The sequence below is a fragment of the Marmota flaviventris genome, chromosome 5 (assembly GCF_047511675.1).
Source record: "Marmota flaviventris isolate mMarFla1 chromosome 5, mMarFla1.hap1, whole genome shotgun sequence".
In the NCBI taxonomy this organism is placed as follows: Eukaryota; Metazoa; Chordata; class Mammalia; order Rodentia; family Sciuridae; genus Marmota; species Marmota flaviventris.
In genome coordinates, this window is record NC_092502.1 from 11363472 (window position 1) to 11390246 (window position 26775).

A 26775-nucleotide genomic window follows, 5' to 3' on the forward strand; every position below is an offset into this window, starting at 1 on the left:
TGTGTTTTTTTTTAAGGTACTTGCCCATTTCGTCTAAGTTGTTGAATTTATGTATATAAAGTAGTTCCTAAGACATTCTTAATATTCTTTACTATCCATAGGATCTGTAGTGATGACTCATCTAAGCTGTATTCTGAGAGCCCCCCACCTGAACCCTCAACTCTTAGTTATCTGTACCTTCAAATCCTAGCTAACAAAGCCAGGCATGTGGCTCTTACCAAATTCTAATTACTGGCATCTTGCTTAGTTGCAGGTGGCCATCCTACCGTATCACATTATGCATTAGCCTAGTGTATTGCAGTCATTTATCAGCAGGGAAAAATGGTAACCAAATTTACTGCAGGGTTTGTGAACTGATAACCCCTGGAGCAAATCCAGTTCTTACACTGGTTTGTTTTGGCTTGTGTGGTGTCTTTTAAATACTGAACTAGTTGCCAGAATATAAAAATCAGAGGATTTTACAAATGAGTCCAGGTTTTCAGTTTTTCTTGAAAACGGTCGGGTCTAACGATGCTGGGCCCACCCACATTGCAACAGTATGGCAGGGTCCCCAGAGCGATTCCTTCATGCCGGGTGTGTGTCCTGTGGTTTGCTACTCACTTCTTCAATCTCCCTGGCTCCCTGTATACATTGAACTTGGAAGTTCCTGTGGTAGTGATTCAGAACAAAAGTCAGAAAGTTCGGCTGCAAATTGTTGCTCTACCACTTCTAGCTACTGGATCACAACCGTGTTACGTAACCTCTCTGAGCCCTGTTTCCTTCTTAGTAAATGGGAATAATAATTAGAACCAAGCTCAGGGCAGTGAGTATAGAATGGGGTAGATACCTGTGAACTCTTCATCACATAGTAAGTGCTTCATAACTAACTTGTGACATTATAATGTTGTGACTGTGGAGTAGAGAGCAGAGTGGTAAGTTGGATGTGGCACTGAAGTGGGCTTCCTGGACCAGCTTTGCTACCAACCATGCAGCAGTGCATCTGTGGGTTTTTGTTGCCCCATCTGTCCTATGAAGAGGTAGGACAGCATGTCAAGCTATTAGTTACATATAGAAAGTTCAACTCAAGCTACCTTAAATAATAAAAAAAAAATGAAATTAGCAATATTTGTCTTAAAAAAACAGTAGAGGTAAATGTAGCTTCAGGTGATGCTTGAGCAGGCAGTTCAGTGCCATCAAGGAATCCATGTTTGTCTCTCTTCCTTGACCTCCTTGGTGTACCATGTTCATCAATAGGTTGGCTTCCCTGCAGGTTACAGAATGATCATCTGCAGGCCCCAGGGCTATGTGCTTTTCATCCATACCCAGCAGGAAAGTGAGCCAATGTGTTGCATTGCTCTCCGTAGAAGCCTTAATGTTGGCACTGTTAGAATTGGCTTAGGTTTTCAGCCTAGAGACAATCACTGTGGCCAGGGGCAAGGAAGAGGGTGATCACCTTGGTCTAGTTCCATGGGCTTTGCTCCCCAGCACATCATGGTCTTCAAAGCTCCATTCAGAGGGGTTGGCTCCTGCCAGGGTTGTCCCTCACCCTTGAGTTCTAAGCTCTGTCGTCCCAGCCAGCCACTAGACTGGGATGCAGAGCTTACTGGGGTCCTCCAGTGAAGTTGGGCCTTATTTTGATACTTATTTCTGCTTCTCTAAGAGACCATATGATCATCTTGGCACATGTTCTTGGTGTTATCCCCTTTGGAGGAAGAGGGATTTGGCTTGGATTCATGGGCTTTTTTTCTTTCATATTCACTAGTAGCTTTTGTGGAAGCTGCTTTTCAACACCTCTGGTGTTTGCATATCATTAAAGCTAGTTTCAGGAATATAGCGAGAATGGTTTTCATACTCTCTAAGAAATAAAGCTGGGCATGGATTTTGGAGCTTGGCAGGTTTTCAAATGTATTTCCAGTTGTGTGGGTAAGCCCTCTCCACCCCCCAATTTATGGGCATCATTTTTTTTTCTCATTTGAACAATAGGTGTCTTGTATATCTGTCCCACAGAGTTTTATTAGTCTGCTTTTTCATTACTATAAGAAAACACTGGAGGTTATATTATAGAGAAAAGAGGTTTATTTAGTGCACAGTTTTGGAGGCTGAAAGATTGTATGGCCCCATTGGTCCAGTTTATGGTGAGGATCTAATGGTACATGGCATTGTGACAGGGAGAGGGAGAGATCACACAGTGAGACAGGAAGCTGGAGAGTGGGGAGGGGCCAGGCTTGTTCTTTCGTAAAGTCCTGTCTGGAGAACCAACCAGGGTCTCACAAGAACTACATCAATTCCTTCTCCGGCAGCATCCCCAGTGACCAAGTTACCTTGCACTAAGCCCTCCTCAAGGTCCCCTCACCTCCTCATGTCGCCACACCAGGGCCAAGCTTCCAGCCCATGAGTGGGTGGGGGTCACATTCAAATCATATCCAAAAAGCAGAGCAAGACACAAGTAAGGTCCTGCCCAGGGTGAGCTTCCTGGCCTGAGGCCGTGCCCAGCTCAGTGTTGGCTCTTCAGAGATGCTGGGGTCCCCCCTTGTCCCAGCCTCCCAGCTGCTCTGCCCCAGTGGCTCTCTGTCCTGTCGCCCAGGTATTCTTGTTATGCCGCTTTATCTACAGCCATTGTGTTTCCTGGAATATGAGGTTCACGACGGCAGGGCACACACCCATCTCAGGGGTGCAGCTTCCAGTTGTGAGCAGGGGGCTGTCTGACTAGAGGAGCCCTGCACCACCCGCTACGGACAGGAGGGATCTGGGTCGTGGGGCAGGGCTGCTTCTGGCAGAGGTTGATGACCTGGTTTTTCTGGCCTGCCCTGTCCACAGGCAGGTGGGGCTGCTGGGGAAAGTCTCAGCAGTGTGTGCCACCTGCCTGGTCAAAGTCGAGGTCCGAGCCATGGGCTCGGCAGCCGCGGCAAGAGCCGTACACTGGAGTCCCCATCTGCGGGCAGGTGATGGCAATGGGGACGGTGTGCTGGGTGATGCTGGAGGAGCCCATCCCTTGAGAAGGAAGCAGGAGATGGGGCCAGTGCCCTGTCGTTGCTGCGACGCTCCTTGGCTCGTACTGGCCAGGACGGCTGTTCCCTGATCTGCCAATCATCCATCTAAGATGGTTCTGAGTTTCCTTCCACTCTGATCTCTGCCCAAGTGGCTCCAGCTGCTGACCTTCCTTTAACATTGGGTGCCAGGGCTTATTTGGTTTCTGACCTGGGAGCTGGCCATCACAGGGAGGGGTACCAGGCCCTCCTCTGCCCTGGGGCAGGTCAGCGCCACCTGGAGAACTGTAGCCAGGGAGGCTGGGGCGCCTCTGGGGATTCTGCTGGCTCCATCTGGGATGCTGGCCAGGCACCTGGCTCTTCAAAAAGAACCCCCCTCTGCTCCCAAGTGATGATGTCCTGCAGTCTGGGTGAAGGTGCTGGCCTGGACCTTCTGTGGGCATCCTGCACACGTCTGAGAGGGTCAGAGGCACGGCTACATTCAGGGTTTGACTTCTGCTTATTTTTTAATCTCCCTTCCCTGCCTTTCACCATCTGTTTCATTAGCCCCTTGTTGGCAGCCTCAGGTACCCCGGAGCTGCACCCAGGAAGCCCCAACTGCATCGGGGCTGAAGCTCTGCCAAGCTCTCCAACTGTGGAGGGCAGCAGCCAGTGGCCATCAGATTCATACAGAAGATGTGTTGGTGGCCTGCTCCTAGGGATCCAGGCCACCCAAGATATCCCCCTTCCCCATGCCAGTTTCCTCAACTATTATAGGGGCTCAAAGAACCCCCAGGCCCGTCTGAACTGACTACAGATGAGTGAGATTTGTGGGAGGCACCCCCAGTTTCTTGGGTCAAGGAGAGAGTGGGGAGCGTTTAATTCCCCATAATCTTTATCACCTGTGCTACCTTAGGCAAGTCCCCATATGGACTCTACCTTCCGGAATGCTCTATAGACTATGAGCCTGAAATATGGTAATGAATATAACGTACCTCGTGCAGCATCTGGCACATAATAGGGCTTCAGTAAATTGCTTTTTTTTTTTCTTTCCTAGAATGCTACTGTCTGCTCTTAATGTTATGTTAAATGGGAAAAAGAAAATACATGGCGTTTGGCTTAAGTGATCATCTTCTGGTTGTAGGATGAAGCCTCTTATTGACCCCTGCATTCAAGGCCCTGAGCAGAAAGTGATATCCGCCTCATAGTCACACCACATGGGCTCCAGGCTTTCTGCCTTAGGGGGTCTTGGGAGAGCAATGGTGTTGGAGGGAGAGGTTGTGAGGGGTCTTCCCCTGAAGCTGCATTTGCACATGATCATGGTATTTTAATTTGAATGGGGTGCTGCTTCAGCTGGCTTGGGGCTAGGGACGAAGATTTTTCTGCCTGGCAAAGGAAATGCTAATAACTGGATGCCCCGGTGAATGAATGGACCTTCCCTGTCACAGCTTACCCCTCCTGCCCAGTGGAGTCATGGAAGAAATGATTGAGAGCGTAAGAAATAGTTCGGTTTATTGATTAGAACATGGTATAAAATCACAGCAATTTGCAGGCATTCTGGGCTTTCTGGGAGGGCCATGCAGTGCTGGGCGTGAGCAGGGGCTGGAGAGGCGGTACACACCACTGGGCCACGGCTCCCGCCCTGGGCGTGTTAGGGGACTTGCATGAACTAGCACAGATGCTTGTGTGGGAGAATGATTGGTCCTTGCCTCTGGAGTCAAATGCTGTGGGAGTTTGGGTCATCAGACGATGCCATGCTTCAGAATTCCGTCTTGTTCTACGTGAGTTAGGTGCTGCCTCTCCCTGTCTAGACACGGTCGACTCTAATTGTTCAGTACAACACTCTCTTCCCACAAAGGAAGAGGAACAGGCACGTTGGTTTGGGAGGCCATCAGAGGATGGTGTGCATTTGGCTGAGGTCCTCTGGCTTCCAGACTCCTCGAGGTCTGCTCGACGTGGAGGCAGCGGGCAGGGGCACGTAAGCAGAACACGGTGCACTACTGTTGAAGCTCAAGCAGAGGGACCTTCTGTGGGGCAGCGGCGTGACAAGATGGGGCATGCTTCCAAAACAAACTCAAATTTCATCTTGTCTCTCTCAAGAGGAGGGAAGAGGAAGAGCTGGCGATCAGACTGAGCCACTGATGCCAGGCATCTTAGAAAGTCTTCGGCAGGGATTCTTCCAAAGTGTAAAAGGTGTTTCTGTCCCAAGAGTTGGTGTGTAAAATCAGAACAAGGGCAGACCAGGGTGCCAAGGTGGTTGTCGAGTACAATGTCTCTGAGAGCCAATGGCTGAGTGTCCCCTGTTACATGACGTTTTGGAACAGCTGGAGAGATCTCATGATGTTGTCATCCTGGGAAGGGAGAAGGGGAAGAGAAGTGGTTAGAACTCTCCAGGGTCCTGGCTGAGAAGTGGATAACTCTGGCCAGCTGGGTTTCTTGTCAGAAGGCACTCTAGGAGGGCATGAGAGGAAGAAGGAAAGGGTCCTAGAACGTGATCAACCAAGGCAAAAGGCCTCCTCTAGCCTAAGGAGGAGTTCAGAAAAAAAAACACATCATCCAATAAAACTATGTTTTGTTTGCTTTTCTTTTTCCTCTAAGAAACAAGGGCACTGAGTCAAATGCTTTTTTCTGTATCTATGAAGATGATCACATTTTATTCTTCTTTATTCTACTAACATGATTAACTACATTGACTGATTCTTGAATGTTAAACCAACCTTGCAAGTTTCCATATGCGGGCTATAATAGCCTCGTAAATCAAGTTGCAAAGATTCCCCTTTTTCTCTCTTCCCTGAGTTTGTACAAGATTAGCATCATTTGGGGGCTGGGGTTGTAGCTCAGTGGCAGAGCACTTGCCTAGCATGTATGAGGCACTGGGTTCCATCCTGAGCACCACATAAAAATACATAAATAAAATAAAAGCATCATGTTCACCTACAACTAAAAAAATTTTTTTTGAAAAGTAAGATAAAAAGAAGAGATTAGCATAATTTTTTCTTTACATGTTTGGGAGAATATGCAAGTAGAGCTATCTAAGTCTGACATTCTCCTTGGGGGAAAGTTTTAAATTATGATTCAGTGTCTTTTTAAAAAATATGTATTTTTTAGATGTTGATGGGCCTTTATTTTATTCATTTATGCAGTGCTGAGACTCGAACCCAGTGCCACACACATGCCAAGCAAGCGCTCTACCCACTGAGCCACAGCCCAGCCCCATGATTCAGTGTCTTTAACAGACATAGGACTATTTAGATTTTCTATTTCTTTTTGTATTAACTTTAATAAGTTGAGTTTTACAAGGATTTTTTTTTTTTTTTTGGTACTGGGAATTGAACTTAGGGGCATTTAACCACTTAACCATGAACCATATCCCCAGCCCCCCCCCCCCCCTTTTTTTTGCATTTTATTATAGACAGGGTTTTGCTGAGTTGCTTAGGGCCTTGATAAGTTGCTGAGGCTGGCTTTGAACTCAAAATCCTCCTGCTTCAGCCTCCTGAGCCTCTGGGATTATAGGCTTGCACCACCATGTCTGGATTGAAGGAGTTCATGTCAAACTTACTGGATAATGAACTATTATCTTTTTAATGTCTATGAAACCTGTAGGGTGATGTTATTGTTTTTTTTTCCTGATATTGACAATTTGAGTTTTCTCTCTTTTTATTCAGTCTTAGCATTTGTCAATTTTATTAGTTTTTTTTTTTCAAGGAGAGAACTCCTGGCTTTATTGGTTTTGTTATTGAGTGTCTATATTTTACATTTTTTCTAACACATATTTTCTAAGGTGTAAGTATCAAATGCAGAAAGTCTTCAAATATTTGTATATCAAGGAACACACTGCTAAATCTATGCATCAGAGAAAATATTTTGAATTACAATGTACTGAAAATATGACATTTCAAAATTTGTGGCATCTAAAGCATTACTCAACTAAAGTAATATTCAGAAGGAAATTTATCCCTAATTTAAATATTAGAAAAGAATTATTACAAGCCAAGGATCTAAACTTTCATCTCAAAAAAAAAAAAACTGGGAAAACCTCAAACCCTAGAAAATGGAAAATAAGAAAGAAGAAGGAAGAAATTAGAACACAAATTAATGAAATAGAAAGCAGACCTATAATAGAGAGAAATATCAACAGAGAAAAAGTTGATTGTGAATGTCTGAAATCTTTTTAAGTTGCTATGTGGCAGCTAATCATATGGCAGTCAAGCAACCTGGATTCAAATCCTGGAACTTCCTAGCTGTGTGACCTTGGGCAAGTTATTTAATCTCCCAGTGCCTCATTTTCTTCATGTATACAATTGGGTGGATGGAAATAACTGCCTATGGCGTGGGTGGCAAAAAAGAAATGAGTTACTTAATGAACAGCTATAGAAACTGTTGCTGTGATGGAAGAAAATGATTCAAAAGCCACTCTTAGAAGGCAAAGTCAAGAAAACACACCTCAGTAGGGCATGGTATTTAAATTAGAACGATCGAGTTTAAATTCCATCTGCATCACTTACTGTGGTTTGAGTCACATTTCTTAACCTTGTAAGGCCTCAGTTTTCTCTTCTTGAAAATAAATGATCAACATTGCTTTTCAGTCGGTGCATAATGGTTAAATGTTAAGACATTTCTGACCCTACTGATAAGTACCTGCTGGCCTGGGCCTCCCCTTTGACTCCAGGATCTTTCCTTCTGGCTTCCCAACAACTTTCCCAGGACCCCTGGACCACCCAAAGACCCATCAACTAAAGGTCTAATGTAAACTTTGCAGGGCTCCTCTAGGGCGCTGGTCAAGGTACATCACAAGGGGTCAATGTTCAGTCTGTTCTAGTTGTTAAATATTTAGAGCGTCCCCCTGTACGCATGACAGCTACTCCACAGGGTTATTGTAAAGTTTATGTAATGCACCTGGAACGTGGTAGGTGCTCAGTATGTGTCAATAACTCCTCCGCTTTCTCACATTTCAGTTCTTGGGTAGAGTTCATAGTTAACTGTGTACCTTCCTGAAATAAGGTGCAAGAGGTATAAGTGTATTCCTCTAAAGTAGATGAAGAAATTATTTCCAGTTCAGTCTCTGGAGGAGGCTCTGGGGCTAGACTGTTCATTAGACTTGGTCGAAGTTTGGTCCAAGGACCAGCAACACCTGGGTTATCTGGGAGGGTGTGCCCTCTCAGGCCCCGCCCCAGACCTTGGGAGGTGGAGTCTGCACTTTAGCAAGATGGTCAAGGAGGTTGGCTGAACATTAAAGTTCTGGCCACGCTGGTCCAGGGCATTTGTAGGACAGTTCCTAGACCCAGCCCAGATCTATAGTCAAGGCGTGTAATATGCACATTCACAACCACCGCAGGGAGTTTTATGCACACCACGGTTTGAGAATCAGAGTGGGTTTTTCCCTTGTAGCCTGGGGAACAGGGCATGAAGCTAGAGGCAGGTTGAGAAATGGCAGTGTTGTCCACTCACAGAGGTCCCCTCTGGGTTTTCACCCCCCAGAACCTGCCTTTGGGCTGTCTGCTCAGTCCTACTCTTAGCCAAACCAGCCACAGGCCAGGGATCCCTGAACTTGTGAGTGGCTATTGTTGGCTCTCAATGGAGGAATGTGCAGGCTTCTCATTCTTTTCTTTAGGTACCCAAGCCCAGGTCTCCTTTCCCAGATTTAGGGGTATTGTGGCCTGAGGTCTCTCCTTACCTCCTGACAGGACTCAAGAAACTCGTCTAAAGTCACGATGCCGTCTTTATTTTTGTCCATTTTCTGAAAGATATGACAGGAAGCACATTAAAGAACCTGACAATCTGCATTGCAAAGCTCACCTTTAAAGTTTCTCACCAGACAGGCAACTCCATTTGGGCCCTGGTTATAACACTTTGATCTTGGTGAGTTTCTTTAAATCAAAAGACTGGTTCCAGACATCGATTTTTTTTCTGCTGACATCCTAATGTGTTGTATCAGTCTGTTTTCTGTTGCTATAACAAAATACCTGAGGTTGGGTGCTTTAGAAGAAAAGAGGCTTATTCAGCTCACATTTCTGGGGGTTCAAGATCATGGCACTGGTTCGGCTTGGCTCTAGTGAGGGTCTCGTGGAGGATGGCATTGCAATGGTGGGAGCCCATGTGGAAGAGATCACATGGAGAGAGAGGAAGCCAGACTGTGGGGGAGAGAGTCTTGCTCTTTTTATAACAACTGGCTCTCATGAGAACTACAGCTTTAATCCATTCTGAGGCAATGTCCAGGGGTCTAATGACCTTCCAGTAGGTCCCACCTTTTATAGGTCCCATCACCTTCAACCTCCACACTGAGGATAAAGCCTCCCACATGTGAGCCTTTGGGGGTACACTCCAAACATTTCCAGCCCTAGCATAGGGAAGCCACTAGCTTGTCCCCTGGCAGGAAGAACACTGGACACAAGAGGTTCCAGTTCCGTTTCTGTTGCTGGCTGGGGGAGCTTCCGCTTCCCCATCTGCAAAGTGGACTGGAGTGCGCTCTGAGGTTACTCCATTGCTAGATGAATATTTTTACCCAAATGCCACTAGGATGATGCCACTTGCTTTCTCAAAGGTCAACAGTGTCCCCCTCCTTTTTTTTATTGGTTGTTCAAAACATTACAAAGCTCATGGCATATCATCTTTCATACATTTGATTCAAGTGGGTTATGAACTCCCATTTTTACCCCAAATACAAGTTGCATAATCACATCGGTTACACAATCACATTTTTACATAATGCCATATTAGTGACTGTTGTATTCTGCTACCTTTCCTATCCCCTACTATCCCCCCTCCCCTTCCCTCCCCCTCCCCTTCCCTCCCCCTCCTGTACTAGAGCAAGGCACTTCCATTTAGAGGTATCACAGTCTGACCCACCTAGTTTTAATCCCCCTACCCCTCAGACACAAGTGGTCAGCACCGCAAGCGATCAGACAGTTCTTGGTTCACTCAGACGCTCCGAGCATTTTATAGACTCTAGACTGTACTGTTCCACTTGGAATTAATCTATTAATTAATCCATTAATACACTTTCATGTTCTCTTCTGCAGCCTGTGCTTCACAGGGGAAGGGGCTCCTCAAGGCCAATACATCTTAGGGTTCCTTCCTGTTCCCCGCAGGGCCACACACAGGACTGGACACAGGCCCTGTGCTCAGATGCTCGGGCGACCAACCTTAGCGGGTGGGTGGCGCATGGCACCCACCTGGAAGAAGACGTCCACGTGCTGCCTGGGCGTGTCCTCTTTGAGCACAGGATACGTGTACTTCCCCATCATGTCATAGATGGCTTTGACAATGTCCATCATCTCCTGGAGAGGGGACAGGAAAGCACACGGGTGGGGACCCCGAGGTCAGGCTCTTCTGAGGTGACAGGGTTTGGGGTCCTGGTTCCCCCTGTGCTTAATTAACTAGATGAGAAGGAGTCAACAGCAAACGGAGGGGCTGTCACCCGGCAGGCTCCTCCTGGAGAGGAGACCAAAGGCCGCTCTCCCTGACCACAGAAGCTCCCGGGTAGTCAGCTGGGTATCGTCCTCAATTGGGGGTGACACGTGGGAGTCCCCATGCACAGGCTGGGGAAGCTGAAATATTATTCTGAATTTCAAAGAAGCTAATGTTCTGGCTTAGAGATTTAAAAACCCTCACAGGTTCTGTGGCTGTTTTAAATGAAGAAAAAGGAACCAAGCGTCAGGATTATTGACAGGGCACTTGAGTTTTTCTAAAAAAAAAAAAATTGTTATTAATGATTTTAGATTTACAGAAGAGTTACAAAAATAATACAGAGAGTTCATGTATATATTCCTTAATATAGGAACTTGTCCAACCAGAGGAAAATGATCAAAACTAGAAGATTAACCCACTATAGTGCTATGACCTAAATTGTGTAGCTTATTCAAATTGCCTCAGTTCTCCCAGGTCTTCTTTCTATTTGTGGATCCCCCACTGCATCTAGTTGTGTGTCCTGAGTCTCCTCAGGACTGGGCACTGTCGATGTAAACACTGGTCAATTAGTTGGCAAAGTGTCTTGATTTGGAACCTGGTTTTCTTATGGTCAGAAGCAGTGCTCTATGTCTTGGTGTCTCATTGCTGGCGATGTTGGCCTCAAGTGCTTGATTGAGGTGGTGGCTTCTCCTCTGGTTTCAGTGTCTGTCTGTGGATCTTGCCCACAAAAGTTACCTTTGTGATGTTTGTCTAATCTGATTCTGTACTCCCTTTACTCCTTCTGTATTCATTAATTAAACGGAATTCTCCCCATTTTATGTGTATGTTTGATTTTTTATTTGTATCAGTATGGACTGATGGATATTTACTACATATTCACTACATTTTTTTACTACATTTTGTTGGTGATAACCCATCATCATCATTTTTCATTTTGCTGCTTAAATTGCCTCAGTGACTCCAGTAGCCTTTCTACATGTCCCTTCCGGGATCCAGGATTGTCTCGTATTTTCTCTCTGTCAATCCGGGGACCAACCACTTCTCCAAGGACACTGGTTCTTGGAGTATTGAGAGAACACCATGCATCCTACTTTCTGAGTTAAAAATGTAATAGCATACAAATTTTCAGGCCATATTTGCAACTTGAGAGACAAATAGCATTTCATTGTTGTAATAGACTTCACTTTCTTGGTGAGATTTTTAACATTAGGCATTCATTATTTTTCACGTCATTTCCTGTGAACTTTGTTCAGTTATTTTACTCATTGTGTTATCTATTTCTGATTGGACGGTGAGAGCTCTTTCTATACTTTGAAAATTGCTAATTTACATAAGAGATATTTAAAAAAATCTACCACATATTCAATACTGCTTCAAGGAAATGCAAAGGTAAGCACGGGAGATACCCTTGCTTTTGTTAAGATGACTAGCTAGAAATATCAGCCCTTTCTAGGATTACAGGTTGTAAATATTTTAGCTAGTCTGTCATTTGCTTTTCAACTTTGTTTATGATGATTTACGATGTACAGAATGAAAAAGACTTGTAGAGTGAAACTATCAATAGTTTTCTTTTATTACTTCTAACTTTGACTTTATGTGTTTTTCATTCAAGGTCAGGTGTCTGTGTATGACTTCTAGTTCTTTGAGAGTTCAAAATCAACTTTATATATCTATGATTAATTTGGATGTATAAGTGGGAATGTTTACTGTCAAAGTAGCTAACCAGTTTCCCCAGAATAATTTAATTATCAGTCATCATTTTATTCTTTCCCTTTATCCTAAACCCAGCTCTCACTTGTACCTGGTGTTCTCTTCTGCCCACTGACCCACTTCCCCTCATTGCACCTGTTATAAAGCTTTAGCTCTGTAATTATCTGGTAGAGTCGGTGCCACCATTTTTCTTTTCGAAAATTATCTTTGCTATTCTCATCTGATTACTTTTCCAATGTGACTCTATAACGACTGTGCACATTTTCCTCCCCAAATAGCACTTTCATTCTGAGTAGGAGTAAAATAAATTTAGTTAATTAGAGAATAATTGCTATCTTTACAATATTACTGTCTTTATAACATACTCGCCTTCGGAAAATGGTGTGTCTCTCTACTTATTCACGTTTTCCTTTTTGTATTTCCCCCAAAACCTTTTATCATCTAAATTATGGATATTGAAAAATACCTGTGTGCTTTACATTTTACTATTGTATTATAATATCTTTGTTACAGTTTTCTGTTAGTTATAACTGATCAACCAACGTCTTTTTGATATATATATGTATATAACTTTAAGTTCTATTATTTTAAGTTGATTTTCTTGTCTTTGTTTTCCAGATAGAACATAGTATCATTAATAAAGGATATTGCAACCTCCTGTATTTATGTTTCATTTCTTTCTCTGACTTATCATACTTGAAGAACTTTTAGAGAATGTTAAGTAACAGTGTGGGTGAGCTGTGTGTACTCTTGTCTCATTCTTGCTATAACTGGGAACCTCTAGTGTCACTATGAAATATGAAACTGGGTATCATGCTGGGGTATTTATGCTGAAGAAGTATTTTACTCCTAATTTATTAGCAGTTCTTAAAAAATATCAAGAATAGATGGTAAATTTTATCGAATGTGATTTTAGCATCATATCATTTAATCTTCTGATATATTGATACGATGAATTATTTAACAGACTTTCTCTACTATTGAATTATTCCTGCAATAAACCTCATCCTAGTCATATGCATTTCTTTAGAGTACTAGGATTCATTTCATTTGGAATTTGTGGTCTATATTTTGAGTGATATTGGACTCTTGTTTTCTTTTCTGCTTGATGGGACTTTCTTTTTCATTCAACACATTTTTTTGAGCACTTTCTATGCCTAGCCCTAAGTACTTCCGCCTTATAGTACACTTTAAAAAAATAAGTCAAACTTATTGAGGCATAATGTTCTTACAACGGATTAATCCATATAAAGTGTACCCTTAGATGAGTTTTGAAAAATGCATACACCCATGTCACTGCCACACACACAAGATATGGAGTACTTTCATGTCCCTTTGCAGTATCTGTCAACCTCTGGCACCAGACAACCACTGGTAAAATTTATGTCACTATGGAATCACTTGCATTTTCTAGAATTTCAGATAAATGGAAGCATGCAGTATAACTGAATTGTCTTCATCCACTGAAGGTGTGGTTCATGGGACTCAGGGCCACTGACGCTGGCAACATCATGTATTTCCTCTTACTGCCGAGTGGTAACCCATTGCATGGACACACCACAGTGTGTTTATCCATTGTCCAGTTAGCAGACATTATTTGGGTTGTTTTCTGTTTGGGGGCTATTATGAAGAAAGCTGCTATGAACAGCTCTGCTTATGGAATTACATATATATATATTTTTTACATATTTTGAGTAAATCCCTGAAGGTGGGTTTTCTGGATCCTATGTTAATTGCATGTTGAACTTTATCAAAGATGTTGAGACATTTTCTACGTGTCTGTGTCATCTTACATCCCACCAGCCTGCATGAGTTTCTATTGCTCCACATCCTTCCAGCAAGTGGCCTTTTTCATGGCAGCCATTCTGCTGGGTGTATAATTATATTTTGTTACAGTTATAATTTGCATTTTTTGAAGGCCAGAGATATGGAGAAATATTTCATGGGCTTATTGGCCATTCACTTATCTCCCTTTCTGAAGTATCTGTTTAGCTCTTTTACCTACTTTTAATTGAGTTATCTTCTTATTGAATTATAAACATTCATTTTATATTTTGGACACCAACCTTTTGCAAGGTATAGAACTTAAAAGCCTTTTCTCCGAGTCTCTGGCTTGCATTTCCATTTGCCCCCTACCTTTTCAGTGCTGAGGACCCATCCCTGGGCCTCAAGCATGAGGTACGTGCTCCACTCCTGAGCTGCACCCTGGCCCTGCAATTCTACTTCCCTAAAGGTGTCTTCCAAGGAGCTCTGTCTTGCCTCAGAGCCTCTCAAGTGGCTGTTCCTTTTGCAGGAACACTTTTCCTGGCTTTTGCATATCTGGCACCAGTGTGGCAACACCATCTTAGTCGCCTTTGCGACCGTCCCTGCTAAGACATCTACCTATCTGTCTGCATTAGGCCTGTTTACTGTCCTTCCTCCATGCTGCTCTGTGGGAGCAAGCCGGGTCTGATGGTTTGCCTCTTTCTCTCCAGCACCTAGAACACCTGGGAACCCTCACACAGGTGTTGAGCAGCACGAGACAGAATGAATGAGGAATGAAGTTAAGGAAACCTTCTGAGCATCAGTGTTCTCTCCGTACCAAGAGAACCTGGCAGGGCTGAGGTGAAGGTCAGAGAGGATGTCCAACCTCTGGGCACCATGCCTGGCACATAGGAGCTCAGCAAATGGGATGCCTTGGATGCTCAACTCAAGCAGACATCAATCACAGTGAGTTTTGAGACAGGCCTGTGAGCATCTCATCAGCTGAACATGTATTGAGGCTCTAAGTGCCAATCAATGATTCAAAGATTGATTGGCATGATTTCTTTAAAGACAGCGACACCTCCCTTCTTCCTCTCTCTGGCTTTATTTAGGTGAGGCTGTGCTGGGGCGATCCCATGGTAGTTCCCTCTACTTTAGAAACCTCTTTTCTCTTTAAGAACTGCCTGTCATCCCACCATTTCAGCTTTGGGCTCTAACGTGTGGCTGCTAACTGGCTAAAATGCAGGTCCCCTATGAGGAGGAGGCCTTCACTAAAACAAATCGTGGGTGGTGTGCACCGAATCTGTGTGGCCCAGGACACGGAGGCTGCCGAATCCTTTCTCCAGCACCTGGGAACAGGGCAGGGCCAGCAGTGGGGATAGTCAAAGGCGCCTTGTTCATTTTTCTGGGACCAGCTCATTTTCTGTGGCCCCAAAGTGGATCTGCCGCGTCATTCAGATAATTTTATCCTCATGTCTGGGAGTTGCTTCCTAGTCTCTTGGCACCTCCATTGTCCCCGTCAGCCCCTGCTCTCAGCTCACTTACCTCTTTGTTTATGTATCCATCTTTATTGATGTCATACAAATTAAATGTCCACCTTAGTTTCTCATGGACAGTTCCTCTCAGTAAAATCGACAGAGCAGTTACAAAGTCCTGAAGCAGAAGAGACAGGAGTGGGTGAGCCACCAAGTTGCTGGGTGGGCAGCTAGCTGGCTCTGTGGGTCAGACCCTGTGGGGCTTTTATAGAATGACATCTCTCCCTCCACGTCTGGTGTGCCCAAAGGTTATGGCCAAGCTGGCTGAGGAGCTCCCTCTGGGCACTGCCCACGCTGCCCGCTGTGAGGAAGGTGCCCCTTGGGGGAGAACGGAGCTCTGCATTGTGAGTCACCCCCAGGCAGTTAAGTAAGGCCACCTCCATTCCAGACTGACCCCAGTTTTGCAATCCTGTGCTTGTCATGCTCTAGCAGCTCCCGGTGGGGACTCTGGACGGGGACTATGGCTGCCCATGTTCCCGCCCGCCTCCGCCACTTACTAGCTCTCCGACCTTGGCAGAGCTGCTCAGCCTGTCTTTGCCTTACTTTCCTCATCAGGAAAATGACAGGAAGCAACTCAGCCCAGCCCTGAAGGGGTATCGTGAGGATTCCACGAGATGACCAATGCACAACGCTGAGTCCAGAGGCGGCCCTGGTCAGCGGGCAAGTGAACTCTTAAACTTGTCGGGCTCAGACCCCAAGTCCCCGAAAACCTGGAGAGTGGGGAGAGTTGCTTCTCTCTCTCTTTAGGAAATGTTCATCACATGGATAAAGTTTCTTTGTCTTGACTGAGAGCTTTCTGATCTGACCCATTCCCCCCAGGACCCTGTGACTTAGAGGGAGAGGCAACAGGAAGTAGGGGACTCCCAGAGTGTACCCAAGAGACTAGCATACCTCGAACTTCACGGAGCCCGCTTGGGTGGTGTCGAAGGCGTTGAAGAGGTAATGGGCGTAGGTGCTGGCGTCTGCAGGCAGAGAGGGAGCAGGTGAGGAGCTAGGCTCCACACGGGGGAGGGGGCTTTAAACACAGAGGCAGGGTTTTGGCCAGAAGGAGAGGGCGACCGAAAGGAGAGACTGGTAGGCTGAAGCCCACTGGCTCAAACCCTGGGGTTCAGGTGGGTAGTTCTAGTAAGCAGTGGGACATGCCCTTGCTCCTCCTCTATCCATCTCGAGATGACTCCAGCCTCCCTGTGCATGTAGCCTCTGGTGGCTGGCTGGCTGGCTGGCGACTGTGTGAGGGTCTGAGCAGCCATGTGGTGCTACAGAATGAGCCTTTGCTCAGGAGCAGAGACCTGGCTTGGGTGGCAGCTCTGTTACAACAGAGCTGTGTGTCTGGAGGCATCTAAAGCAACCTCTCTGAGCTTCCCTTTCCCATCTCTGGACACCCAGGTAGTAAGACCTATATCTTGACATTTTTGAAGAAGTATGTTAAACTAGAGCCCCACCTGCTACCCAGCGAAACCTGACAAAGACAGCTCAACAGAGCTCAAGAAACCGGTTCTGGGGCCTGCGTGAGACAAAGCTACTTTCCCTCAACTTGGGTTGGGGCCTGTGCTGGGCACCTATGGAGGCACCGTCTGCTGCTGAGTAGGCCCATGATCAGCAGGGTCTGTAACGTGTTTGGGACTTGGATCTCTGTATTGTCTAGATCCAGGGACAGGATTCTGCAGGAGATGGCTCCTGGGGACAGAATGCAAGGTGGCATATGACACACAGAAGTCTCAGGAGGGGCCACTAATGCGGCCCTAGGTCCCTGGGGCCAGAGCTGTCCCTAAGGATCAGGTAGGTGATGGAGCAGGTGCTGGGGGTCCAGTACCCTTGCTATGCAGCTTCACAAGCATGACTTCGAGCTGTCCGTATCTTGGTGGACTCGTCTATTTTATAGTCTCTAGCAGTTGCTAAAGTTCTTTCCCAAATTTCTGGCTGGTCTCAAAAAGAGTCTGGCCCCATGGAGGAGCCGGTGTGGAAAGCTTGGCCCCAGGCACTTCTGGGATCCCCCTGTCTGTCATGCACTAGAGTGTGGTCCTGGTAACATGCCCAGGGTCTCTGAAACTCGCTTGTTCCTTCTGGGGTCACAATACCTGCTTTCCAGAGCTGCCAGGAGACCTCTGAGGGATACCACCCACCTCCCTCCCCTCCTGGAGTGGGTCCTTTTAGCGCTCTTTTCTGTTAACGCTTTAGAGAACCCCACAGCTTTAATGAGGAGGGGACGGGAAAGGAGGGTGGACTTGGAGGAAGGGACGGTGCCGACTAGAGAGGGCCTTCCTCAAGGTCAGACTCACCTCCATGAGGAAAGAACTGGGCATAGATCTGCTTGAAGGTCTCTTCATTGACCACGCCACTGGGGCACTCCTGGGTGAAGGGAGAGAGTCAGTGGGACATGTCTGGGGGTCCGCCCCAGGAGAGGAGCCTGGACCCACCGTTGGGGTCCAGGTTCCTCTGATCCCTGGTGGGCAGCCCTGCACAGCACCCATGCATTTCTGTGTCTCTAAGGTGGGTGTCTGGGACGTGATCCCACCTTAGGACCAAACCTGTTTTGCAAAATGATGAGATGTCATCTGAGAATGGACGCCACACAGGGGAAAGAATGGGGCTTCAGGGTTAAACAATCTGGTTTTGGATCCTGGTTAAAGCATTTCTAAGCTTTGTGACTAGGGTCATGTCAGTCTCTGATCCCCAACATCTTGACCTGTAGAAAGGGGGCCAAGAAGGTTGTTGGGCAGTTTAACCCATCGTCTCGACGTGGACCACCTATAAAAACTTAACATAGTGTATGCTCTATCATATAATATTAAAATCAGAACATAATCATTACAATATTAATATAATAATACATAAGTTCAAGATTATGACTTCCAAACTATTTTCATGTCAACTTCATTGACATATTTGAGAACTGTAAACTTAACGTATGATGTGGCATGGAACCACGGTCGATGCCAACCCATGTTGATTCCCCTCTGTTCTGGACACTGTGCCATCTGCTGCCATCCAGCTGCCTCGTCAAGATCGCAAGGAAGAGGCCCAAGGGCAGCAAGCCAGGTATAGGACAGGCACAACCAGAGCTCAGTAGGAGGGGAGGTGCCCCAGGATTGTCAGATACCTTCAGGAGGTATGTGAATCCCTAACAGCCTTGGGAACACTGAGACTGTGGTCAGTTTGGAATTGACCAAGTTCTGCCTGTAGGCTGCACCTGGAGGAGGGTGACAGGAGCACCTCCCTCTAACCCAATCCATCCCAGGATTTGGGAAAAAGTTTGCATTGAGATTTAAGCTTAAAAAAGAAAAATAAAATAAAACCAGTATCCAGGATGGCCCCTGAGAACTCTTGATACTTACTTCCCCCAGATGGCAGGATGTATTAATGTAGCTACTACTAACTCCCTGCCCCTGACTCCACCCCCAATTACCCCTTGGCTTCCTGTGTAGCTCACAGGAAGAGGTTCCAGCAAGAGGAGAGGGGTGTCTGGTCCCACTATCAGTCCGTATTTCATGGTCCACGAATACAGGGACATTCAGCCCGTGTGAGCTTGATTAGCTAAGTGAGCGAGCTCAATTGCACCAAGATGAGGGTGTGAATACCTGCAGCCAAGGCTGGCTCAGGCCAGGGCAGTCTCCTATGGTGGCGCCACCTTGTGGAGTTTCTGTGCCACCAGCTGACTGCCCTCACCTGGAGCTGATCTTGTGCCCCCTTTGCCCTGGTGGCCTCCCTTGCACAACCACAAATCTGGGACACTCCCTTGGGGGCTCCCATGACATCGGGAGGATTCACCCATGCAGAGCCCGTGTGCCTGCCCCATCTTACGTTTTTGAAGCCTCGGTAGAGCACTTGCAGCTCCCTCTTAGTGAAGTTGGTCTGGGCCTCGAGCTGCTCCAGTCCTTCAGGCCGGTGGCACACCATGGTCATCTCCAGCTCATCTTCAATCTTATCTGGAACCAGAGGGGACGGCATTGGAGCATGACCTCAGAGGCCACTCTTGTCGGTGTGGGACATAGGTGGGTGGCGAGTTGGGGTCCACCCGGAACCCCACTTCCCTGACCAGTACTGTCTGTCTCACCATCTGTCTACTCTGTGACTCTAGGTGTGACAGATGCCAAAAGGGAGGGAGTGTTAGCTGTGACAGGGAGGTAGGGAAAGGAAGCGGAAGTGGAACCGAATTCCTTTCCAAACACCCTTTTAGCATATTCAAATTGCTGCCTGCTGGACCTTCGGATTCTGCAGACACAGGTAAGCCGGCAGAAGGACAAACACTCTCCCATCAGCAAAGGGAACAAATCTATAGAGAAAACTGAAGTCTCTTGGCATGGGACACCTGCAGGAAGACTAGCATGACTTAGTCAAAAGTTCTAATTGTGGACTGTTACATGCTAATTTTAAAATCTGCATTTTACATGGTATTGTTTCATAGTATCTGCAAGATATTCTTAAGTACTAGGAAAATGACTTCAATAAGAGCTACTTTGTATAAATAAAAGCTCTGGCAGCATTTGAAAGGCACCAAACCATTGAGAGTTGCTTCTACTCTTCCTCAGAGGGTACTACATGTGGTAACAGTGTTGCACTAGCTGTTTAGAAAGTGCCCAGTAAAGCCAGCAATTTGTCCACTTTGCATTGAAGGATCACAACACTCATGAATAGTGGAACCTTCGAGATGCTTTATTATCAGAGGCATAAGTGACTCTTTTCCTTTGGGCTCTGCTGGAATGCTTTCAATAAATTTATTCCAATAAAGAACCAATAACCACTTGACCTTCCCTGCCTACCCATGTCACGCAGACAGACATCATTAGACCCATGGAGTGAACAACTGTAAATCTGAACTTGCAAAACTAGCAGAGAGATGGATGGGCGTCTGGAACACACACACCACGTCATCGTCATACCCGTGAGAGGCTGATCGTCCCTGTGGGAGAAAGGGCTGAGCAGGTGCTTTAAATTCTATGCACTGCCCTCATCAGGGTTGATCTCTTTGCGACACATTAGCTCTGCAATTGTTACTTTCCCTTTTCAGGTTTTGATTCCAGTGAGAAAGGAATCCATCAAAGGAAGTTTGCATCTTGTATATATTCCCAAAGGTAAGGGATAAGGCTCCAATAACTTGGTAACAATTCCTAATTGATATCTTTTCTTATGTGCTGGGCAACAACACATATCACCTCATCCTGTTGGGAGTGAGGCAGATGATCCAATATAAATAAGGCACTCTGTTTATACAACGTAGTGGCAAGTGGCCCATTTCTTCATAATTCTTGCAGAGCCTTTAATGTTATGTTTGTAGCTAATGAGATAAGTAGCAATTATCTAAACACTGGAGCATTTCTATGTAAATGAAAGGGCCGATTCTCAGGAAATAGAAGGAAAAAAAAAAGAGAGAAAACGAAAAAAATCCACATAAGTCTAATCTAGGATGCTTACATATATTTTATGTATATTTTAAACTCATTTGAAAACAGAAATCAAATATTGGTTTAAATCTCCTACTATTAGATCCAATAGTAAAAATGCACATATATTTAACTGTGCATATATTCTTTAATTTTCTAAAAAAAAAAGCTGTGCATATATTCCAAAGAAACTTTAGAAGAGGCCACAGAGGTTTTAGTATCCCTCCTATTACCCCTTGCTGTCAGCATGGGCCCAGTAAAGGAAGGGGAAGCAGCAAAAATCAAATTAAAATAGAAATAAGGAATTTTTAGAAAAAACGATGCAGTTTTGAAGGTATCAAGTCTACCTGTTGAGTTTTCACTTATCCCAAAGCATGAAACTCTTTTTGCAGTGGGGTCTCATTCCTTATTCTTCCTGGGACCAAATTCTTTCCTAGCTCAGGGAAATTTCTTTGCAAAAGTAGAAAGAATCCGATTCAGAAATGTTACTTGCTTCCTATCATCTTTATTAAAAATGCACCAAGTAATTATTGAAACATCAACGACTGGACCCACTTCATTAAGGTGGAACCGGAAGTTATTAATAAATGATTTGCCTGCTGTCTGCACGGCAGGATCAATTTCCATATGCAACAGATCCAGTCTCAGTCCCATCTGGGTGTTTGGATAGTGCTCACCTAGCTTTTGCTTTCATTTGCTTTAACAAATCATTGTTATTTGATTTTTCTGTCTGAAAAAAGCAGGGACAAAAGGGAATTCACATTATGGGGGTTCCAGAGGCTAGGGAGTTGCTTGTGGATGTTAGGAACTTAAATCAGAGATTTAATACTATGGAAATGACTCCCTAACAAGAATCAATTTGAACGCCTTCTCTTTGTTCAAATGTTTTTATGCAACTTGGTGTTGGGTGGGAGTGGGAAGGTCCCCACCCTTCCCAAGTGGGACTTAGAAGACAATTACCCTATTGGATCAGGTGATTTTCTGTCTGAGTGACTCACCAAGTGATAACCTCTCCCACTGGGGGTAATTATGAGATGGAATAACCCACCAGAGGGTGCTGCACAGATTCCCACATGGAATAGTCGATGACTCAGATTAAATAGTTCTCGGTGTTTCAGGGTTTTGGGCTGTTCTGAGAGTAGGATGAGAGAGAGCATTAGACCCTCTCAGATTAAGAGACAGCAAACTGTGCATTGTTTGCTTACACCTTCCTGAGTTTCTATGTCTTTAAAACACACGGGGGCCCATGCTAGGGCTTCTAGCAAATATGTCTTACAAGCTCTGTCACTAACTAGTTTATATCTGTGTCCTAGGTCACATAGGCAAACTGTGACAGAGTTGGACCCCAAATCCAGACAGTCCCAGCTCTTTTGTTGGGGCTATGGATCCCCACAGTGGCTTCTACTTCCTTCCAGTGCAAATTGCAAGCTGGTTTTAACCAGCCCGAGGTAGTCCTGTTCCTAATAAGCCCCACGCCTGAGTGTAAGTTAGACCCTCAGACTGTGCGGCTACGGTCTTCTTCCCGGTGAGATGTTTCTTGTGAGACTCCTGAACAGGGCCATGACCAAAGATCCTGGCTGCCTCCTTCCCCTGGGGCTTAAGGTTGCTTCTCTAGGGAGGGGTGTCTGGGTTGGACTTCATGCCCACCCCTTATTTTGAGGTTGCAAATGGTGGCCTGTGGGCTGAATCCAGCCCAATGTGAGGTCTCATTGTAAAACATGTGTTTTTCATTGGTTGCGAATGTTTACAGTGAGAGATTCATGTGTCAGGTTGGATTCCTGATTTCTTTTGAAAAAAATGTGATTATTTGACAACTTAGGTCTCAAATTTGCCAGGTCAATGTCCACTAGAGCTGGGCAGGGACTGTCTCATCTGGGCAGCCGGAGCCTCTGGGCTCCCTCTGGTTCACTGTTGCTTCTTTTAATCACCGAAGCTGCCTGCCTAGCCCTGGGGATGAATGAGTTTGGGTTCTCAGGTCTGAACCTCCTTGTCCCACCCTCTGTCTGCACATCCCCTCCCCCACAGTCTATTTCAACACATCCACTTTGTTGCCTTAGAACTTGAAGCTGATCATAGGAAATAAACGTAGTAAAATAGAGAAAAACTACCTCAGGAAATGCTGACAAGAGGGGAAAAGAGAACACAGAAATTCAGGCCATTTGTCCTACGCAGTTACTACACTCCAGCCACAAATTAGCTCTGAGTTTTATGTATGTCATGTTGCTCATGAAAAGAAAATATGTCAGTTTCTAAGGAGAAGCAAAGCCTTTCCTAGGACTTATCTCTAAAAGAACATTCCCAACTTTTTCTATGCAGGTCAAATTTGCTAACAAGGGGCACGGAAAGTGGGTGAATGAGAAGACTAATTGCACAATAGATGCTTCATCAAGAAGCTCTTCCTTTGCAACTAATATAAAGTACGCAAGTTAATTTAAACTTTTTTTTTTTTTTTTTTTTTTTTTTACCTCTCTGATACTGGTAATACCACCAGGCGATGTCTAGGAAAAAGTAAGAAAACATTTTACCAAATCCATTCATTGAAAACACAAAACACATTTTTATTGCCCCTCTGAGAATGTGCGGGTCACCATCTCAGGAGCAGAGCAGGACTGACTTCTCCATCCATTGCCCATGGTCAGAACAGGCAAGAGCCATGGGGCCACCTCCCAGCAGGCTCCGGGAGCATATGCCCTCAGCCATGCCCTCAGCCATGCAGCCATGCAGCCCAGAGAGAGATGGGATGGCACTCGGCAGAGGATGCACGGATGTGAATGGGTCCTTGGAAATACCCACGTGTGGGATGGAGGAGTGGCTTACAAGATTCCCTCCACGAGGAAGCCCCCGTTACCCCATATGATTGCGATTCAAAGCTGAATATCTTGCAGGCTGATTTACTTCCTTGCTCAACAATTATCAGGGACGTTCTACTATGTATATATTAATGAGAAAATAACTGTTTCCTGCTCCCTTGAAGCTTACAATCTACAAGCCTTGGCTTCTCTCATCCCTTCTTAAGTGTTTGAAGTAACTCAGTTGCAGAAGACGGAGACAACTATTGGAGAGAAGAGGTCACGCATTAAGATGTGTAGCCGAGTGGACGCCGACTAAGCTCTGTTACATCATATACAAGACACAGGACAAAACGTCAGGCTTGGAGAACCACCAGTGGTCTGGGGGAGCTGGGAGAACCACCAGTGGTCTGGGGGAGCTGCCTCCTGTTGGCCTTTTCTGGTCTGTTTGGTGGTCAGCTGGTTCTCCCTGTGAGCTGTTTTTTGAACCTCCTCCTGTTTTGCCAGCACCCCTGACTAAGAGTGTGGGTGGCACAGCTACCATATATACTGTGTCTTAGTGCCCACCCCCAACTCACAACCCCAGACAGGGATGGTTTATTTCCCTGCTGCTCCTAAAAGTGCTAGTACGCATGGCTGGGTATTCATGTCTCCTGACTTGCATGCCTTGGGAGAGACTTATTTTGTTAGATTTAGTTTGATTACTCTGGTCAGAGGTATTTGTATACATTCATTGATTGATTCGTACTAATAGACTATATTTTTAGAGCAATACTAGGTTTACAGAAAAATGGCACAGAAAGTACAGAGCAGCCCTATACACCCCCCACCCCAGGGTCTCCTATTATGAACATCTGGAATTGGGGTAGTGTATTTGTAATATTTGGTAATATTTGATGAGCCAATGTCAACAAGATCATGTTAATGGAAGTCCACGGTTTAACATTAGGGTCCACTCTGGGTCACACAGTCCTGTGGTTTTTAACATGCATCATGTCAAGTATCCGTGGTGAGACTATTTTAGAGAAGCTTCACTGCCCTGGGTGAAGTGCTTAGGTAGTATTTTGATAGAGAAAAGTTTACAAGTATGGACTGACTTTCTCAGCACCTCAGGCATGGTAGGTACTGGGAAAGGGGTGGAAGAACACAAGGTCTAACATGTATAATTCTTGAATTGGGGGGAGGCCTACACATAGACCAGGGTTGCAAACACAAATGCCAGTTGAGATTGGCAAGGGGTTTGGATGAGTACAGTGATGGGTGGACAGACAGACTGAGGACTGGAGAGCAGTTGCCCCTTGAGAGGGGGTGAGCCCAGTGAGTCTAGACTTTCCAAAAGATGTCATAAGTAAAAGATTGTGCTTCCTAGTTCTTAGATGTGATCAATGCACTTAGCATTTAATACACGCAGCGTATGCCAAATATAACACCCCTGGGAGGGGGGTGCTCCGGGCTGCTGGCCTCAAACTCTTCATCAGCAAGTCATTCCAATGCAGTGTGGATAAGCCCAAGAACTGGAGGCAGAGGGGAGAAGCTCCTAATCAATGCCACTGGGGTGGCATGGAACTGGTGGGGAGGGATGCCGCCAGAGAAAGCTTCAGGGGAGGGGAGAAGCCATTGAGTCTTGAAGGAAGAGGGACAAGGGAACGGCACATGCAAAGGTGCAGAAGCTGAAAGACCCCCGAAAAGTGAGCTCTCTTGCAGCAGAGCTGAACTCTACCGAGAACAGCCAGGAGAGAGGGTCTCCGCCATCAGTGTGAAGGTACTGGAGGGCCAAGAGTGAAGCCCCTGCCCAAACAAGTGGATCTTCCTTCACCCCAGCACCTTCCAGAAGTTGAAGACTCAATCACATAGTTGACACATTTTTTTTTTTATTCTACTATCCACCATTCAATGCAAATTTGCCAGGCATGTTAAGAGACAGGGCAAGAGGAAGAAAATAGAATATAGTAACAGATCTACAGGTGATCCAGGCTCTGACTGGCACAATCGGGCATGGACTTTAATATACAGTGAACATATCCTTGAGAAAATAGGTAAAGAGGCTGTAAAATTCCACCAGAGAACCAGGGTATATTAAAAGGCAATTAAACATTTTAGAATTGAAAAATATATTACCCCAATTTACCAAATAAATAGACCAATTCAACAGCAGGTTAGACATAGAGGAAGAGAGAATTTGGTAGATAGAGCAATAGAAAAACATACAGACTGATGGAGAGAGAGAGAGAGAGAGAGAGAGAGAGAGAGAGAGAGAGAGAGAGAGAGAGAAGAATGGAAAATACAGATAAGAGCATAAGCGATATATGGAACACAATGAAAATTTCTGACATGTAATTTGCAGTCCCCAAAGGGGGAATGATAGAGATCATAAATGAAAGTTTTATAAATGGATGAAATATGTGAGGCCACAGATTCAATAAGCACTACAAACCCCAAGCAGTTTAAACCCCAAGAAAACCACAGGGAAAAGCAACCACTAAACTGCTAATGTCCAAAGAGAAATAGGAAATCTCCAACACAGGACACCATGCGTCAGATAAAACCCTAACTACTTGCTACGCGTCAGCCCAGACAAGGTAAGAGAAACTGCTGGAAAAGATCAGCCCTTCTGGGCTTGGGATGTGGCTCAAGTGGTAGCGCGCTCGCCTGGCATGCGTGCGGCCCGGGTTCGATCCTCAGCACCACATACAAACAAAGATGTTGTGTCCACTGAAAACTGAAAAATAAATATTGAAATTCTCTCTCTCTCTTAAAAAAAAAGATCAGGCCTTGGTGCCCTGCAAGCCTGAATCCAGAAAAGCCGGCATGGCCGTGTGCACAGTGGATGAAGGAGAAGTTAAGTTGAGAAGCTTTGGTAAAGATGGGGAGGGGCTGCCTGTAAAGCAAAGACTGATGGGACTGAAGAAATAACATCTTCACAATCACATTAGAGATTTGAAAACACCCCTTAATGCAATTGATAAAACAAGCAGACTATAAAAAAATCAATATCAACACAGAAGGTCTGAGCTAACAATGAACTTGGCCCCACTGACCTATAGAGAGCTCTTTACCCAACAATCATAGACCACTTCACATTTTTTTCCAAGTGCATGTAGAATATTTACCAAAAATTGACCATTTCCTGAGGCACAAAGTCAGTCAGCCTCTATGTTTTGAAAAACAATTATAATTATTATTATTATTATTATTATTTTGGTACTGGGAATTGAACCAAGGGCACTCTACTGATGAGCCACATCCCCAGCCCTTTTATTTTTTT

The 26775-nt window shown here is 45.3% G+C and overlaps 1 protein-coding gene across 4 annotated transcripts in view; it reads right to left on the reverse strand.

Annotated features, from left to right (window-relative positions):
• Positions 1-5248: 5248 nt before the first annotated feature.
• Positions 5249-26775, reverse strand: part of Kcnip1 (potassium voltage-gated channel interacting protein 1) — a 309010-nt gene continuing 287483 nt past the window's right edge. For 2 of the 4 annotated variants that reach the window (XM_027938664.2, XM_027938665.3), the window contains exons 2-9: positions 23187-23219; positions 19142-19266; positions 17620-17689; positions 16232-16302; positions 15351-15458; positions 10118-10222; positions 8620-8682; positions 5249-5296 (exon numbers count right to left, since the gene is read on the reverse strand). In XM_027938664.2, the coding sequence (XP_027794465.1) occupies positions 5249-5296; positions 8620-8682; positions 10118-10222; positions 15351-15458; positions 16232-16302; positions 17620-17689; positions 19142-19266; positions 23187-23219 (623 nt within the window). The remainder of the gene's footprint in view (positions 5297-8619; positions 8683-10117; positions 10223-15350; positions 15459-16231; positions 16303-17619; positions 17690-19141; positions 19267-23186; positions 23220-26775) is intronic. The other 2 variants (XM_027938666.3, XM_027938667.3) reach the window with 1 other exon arrangement.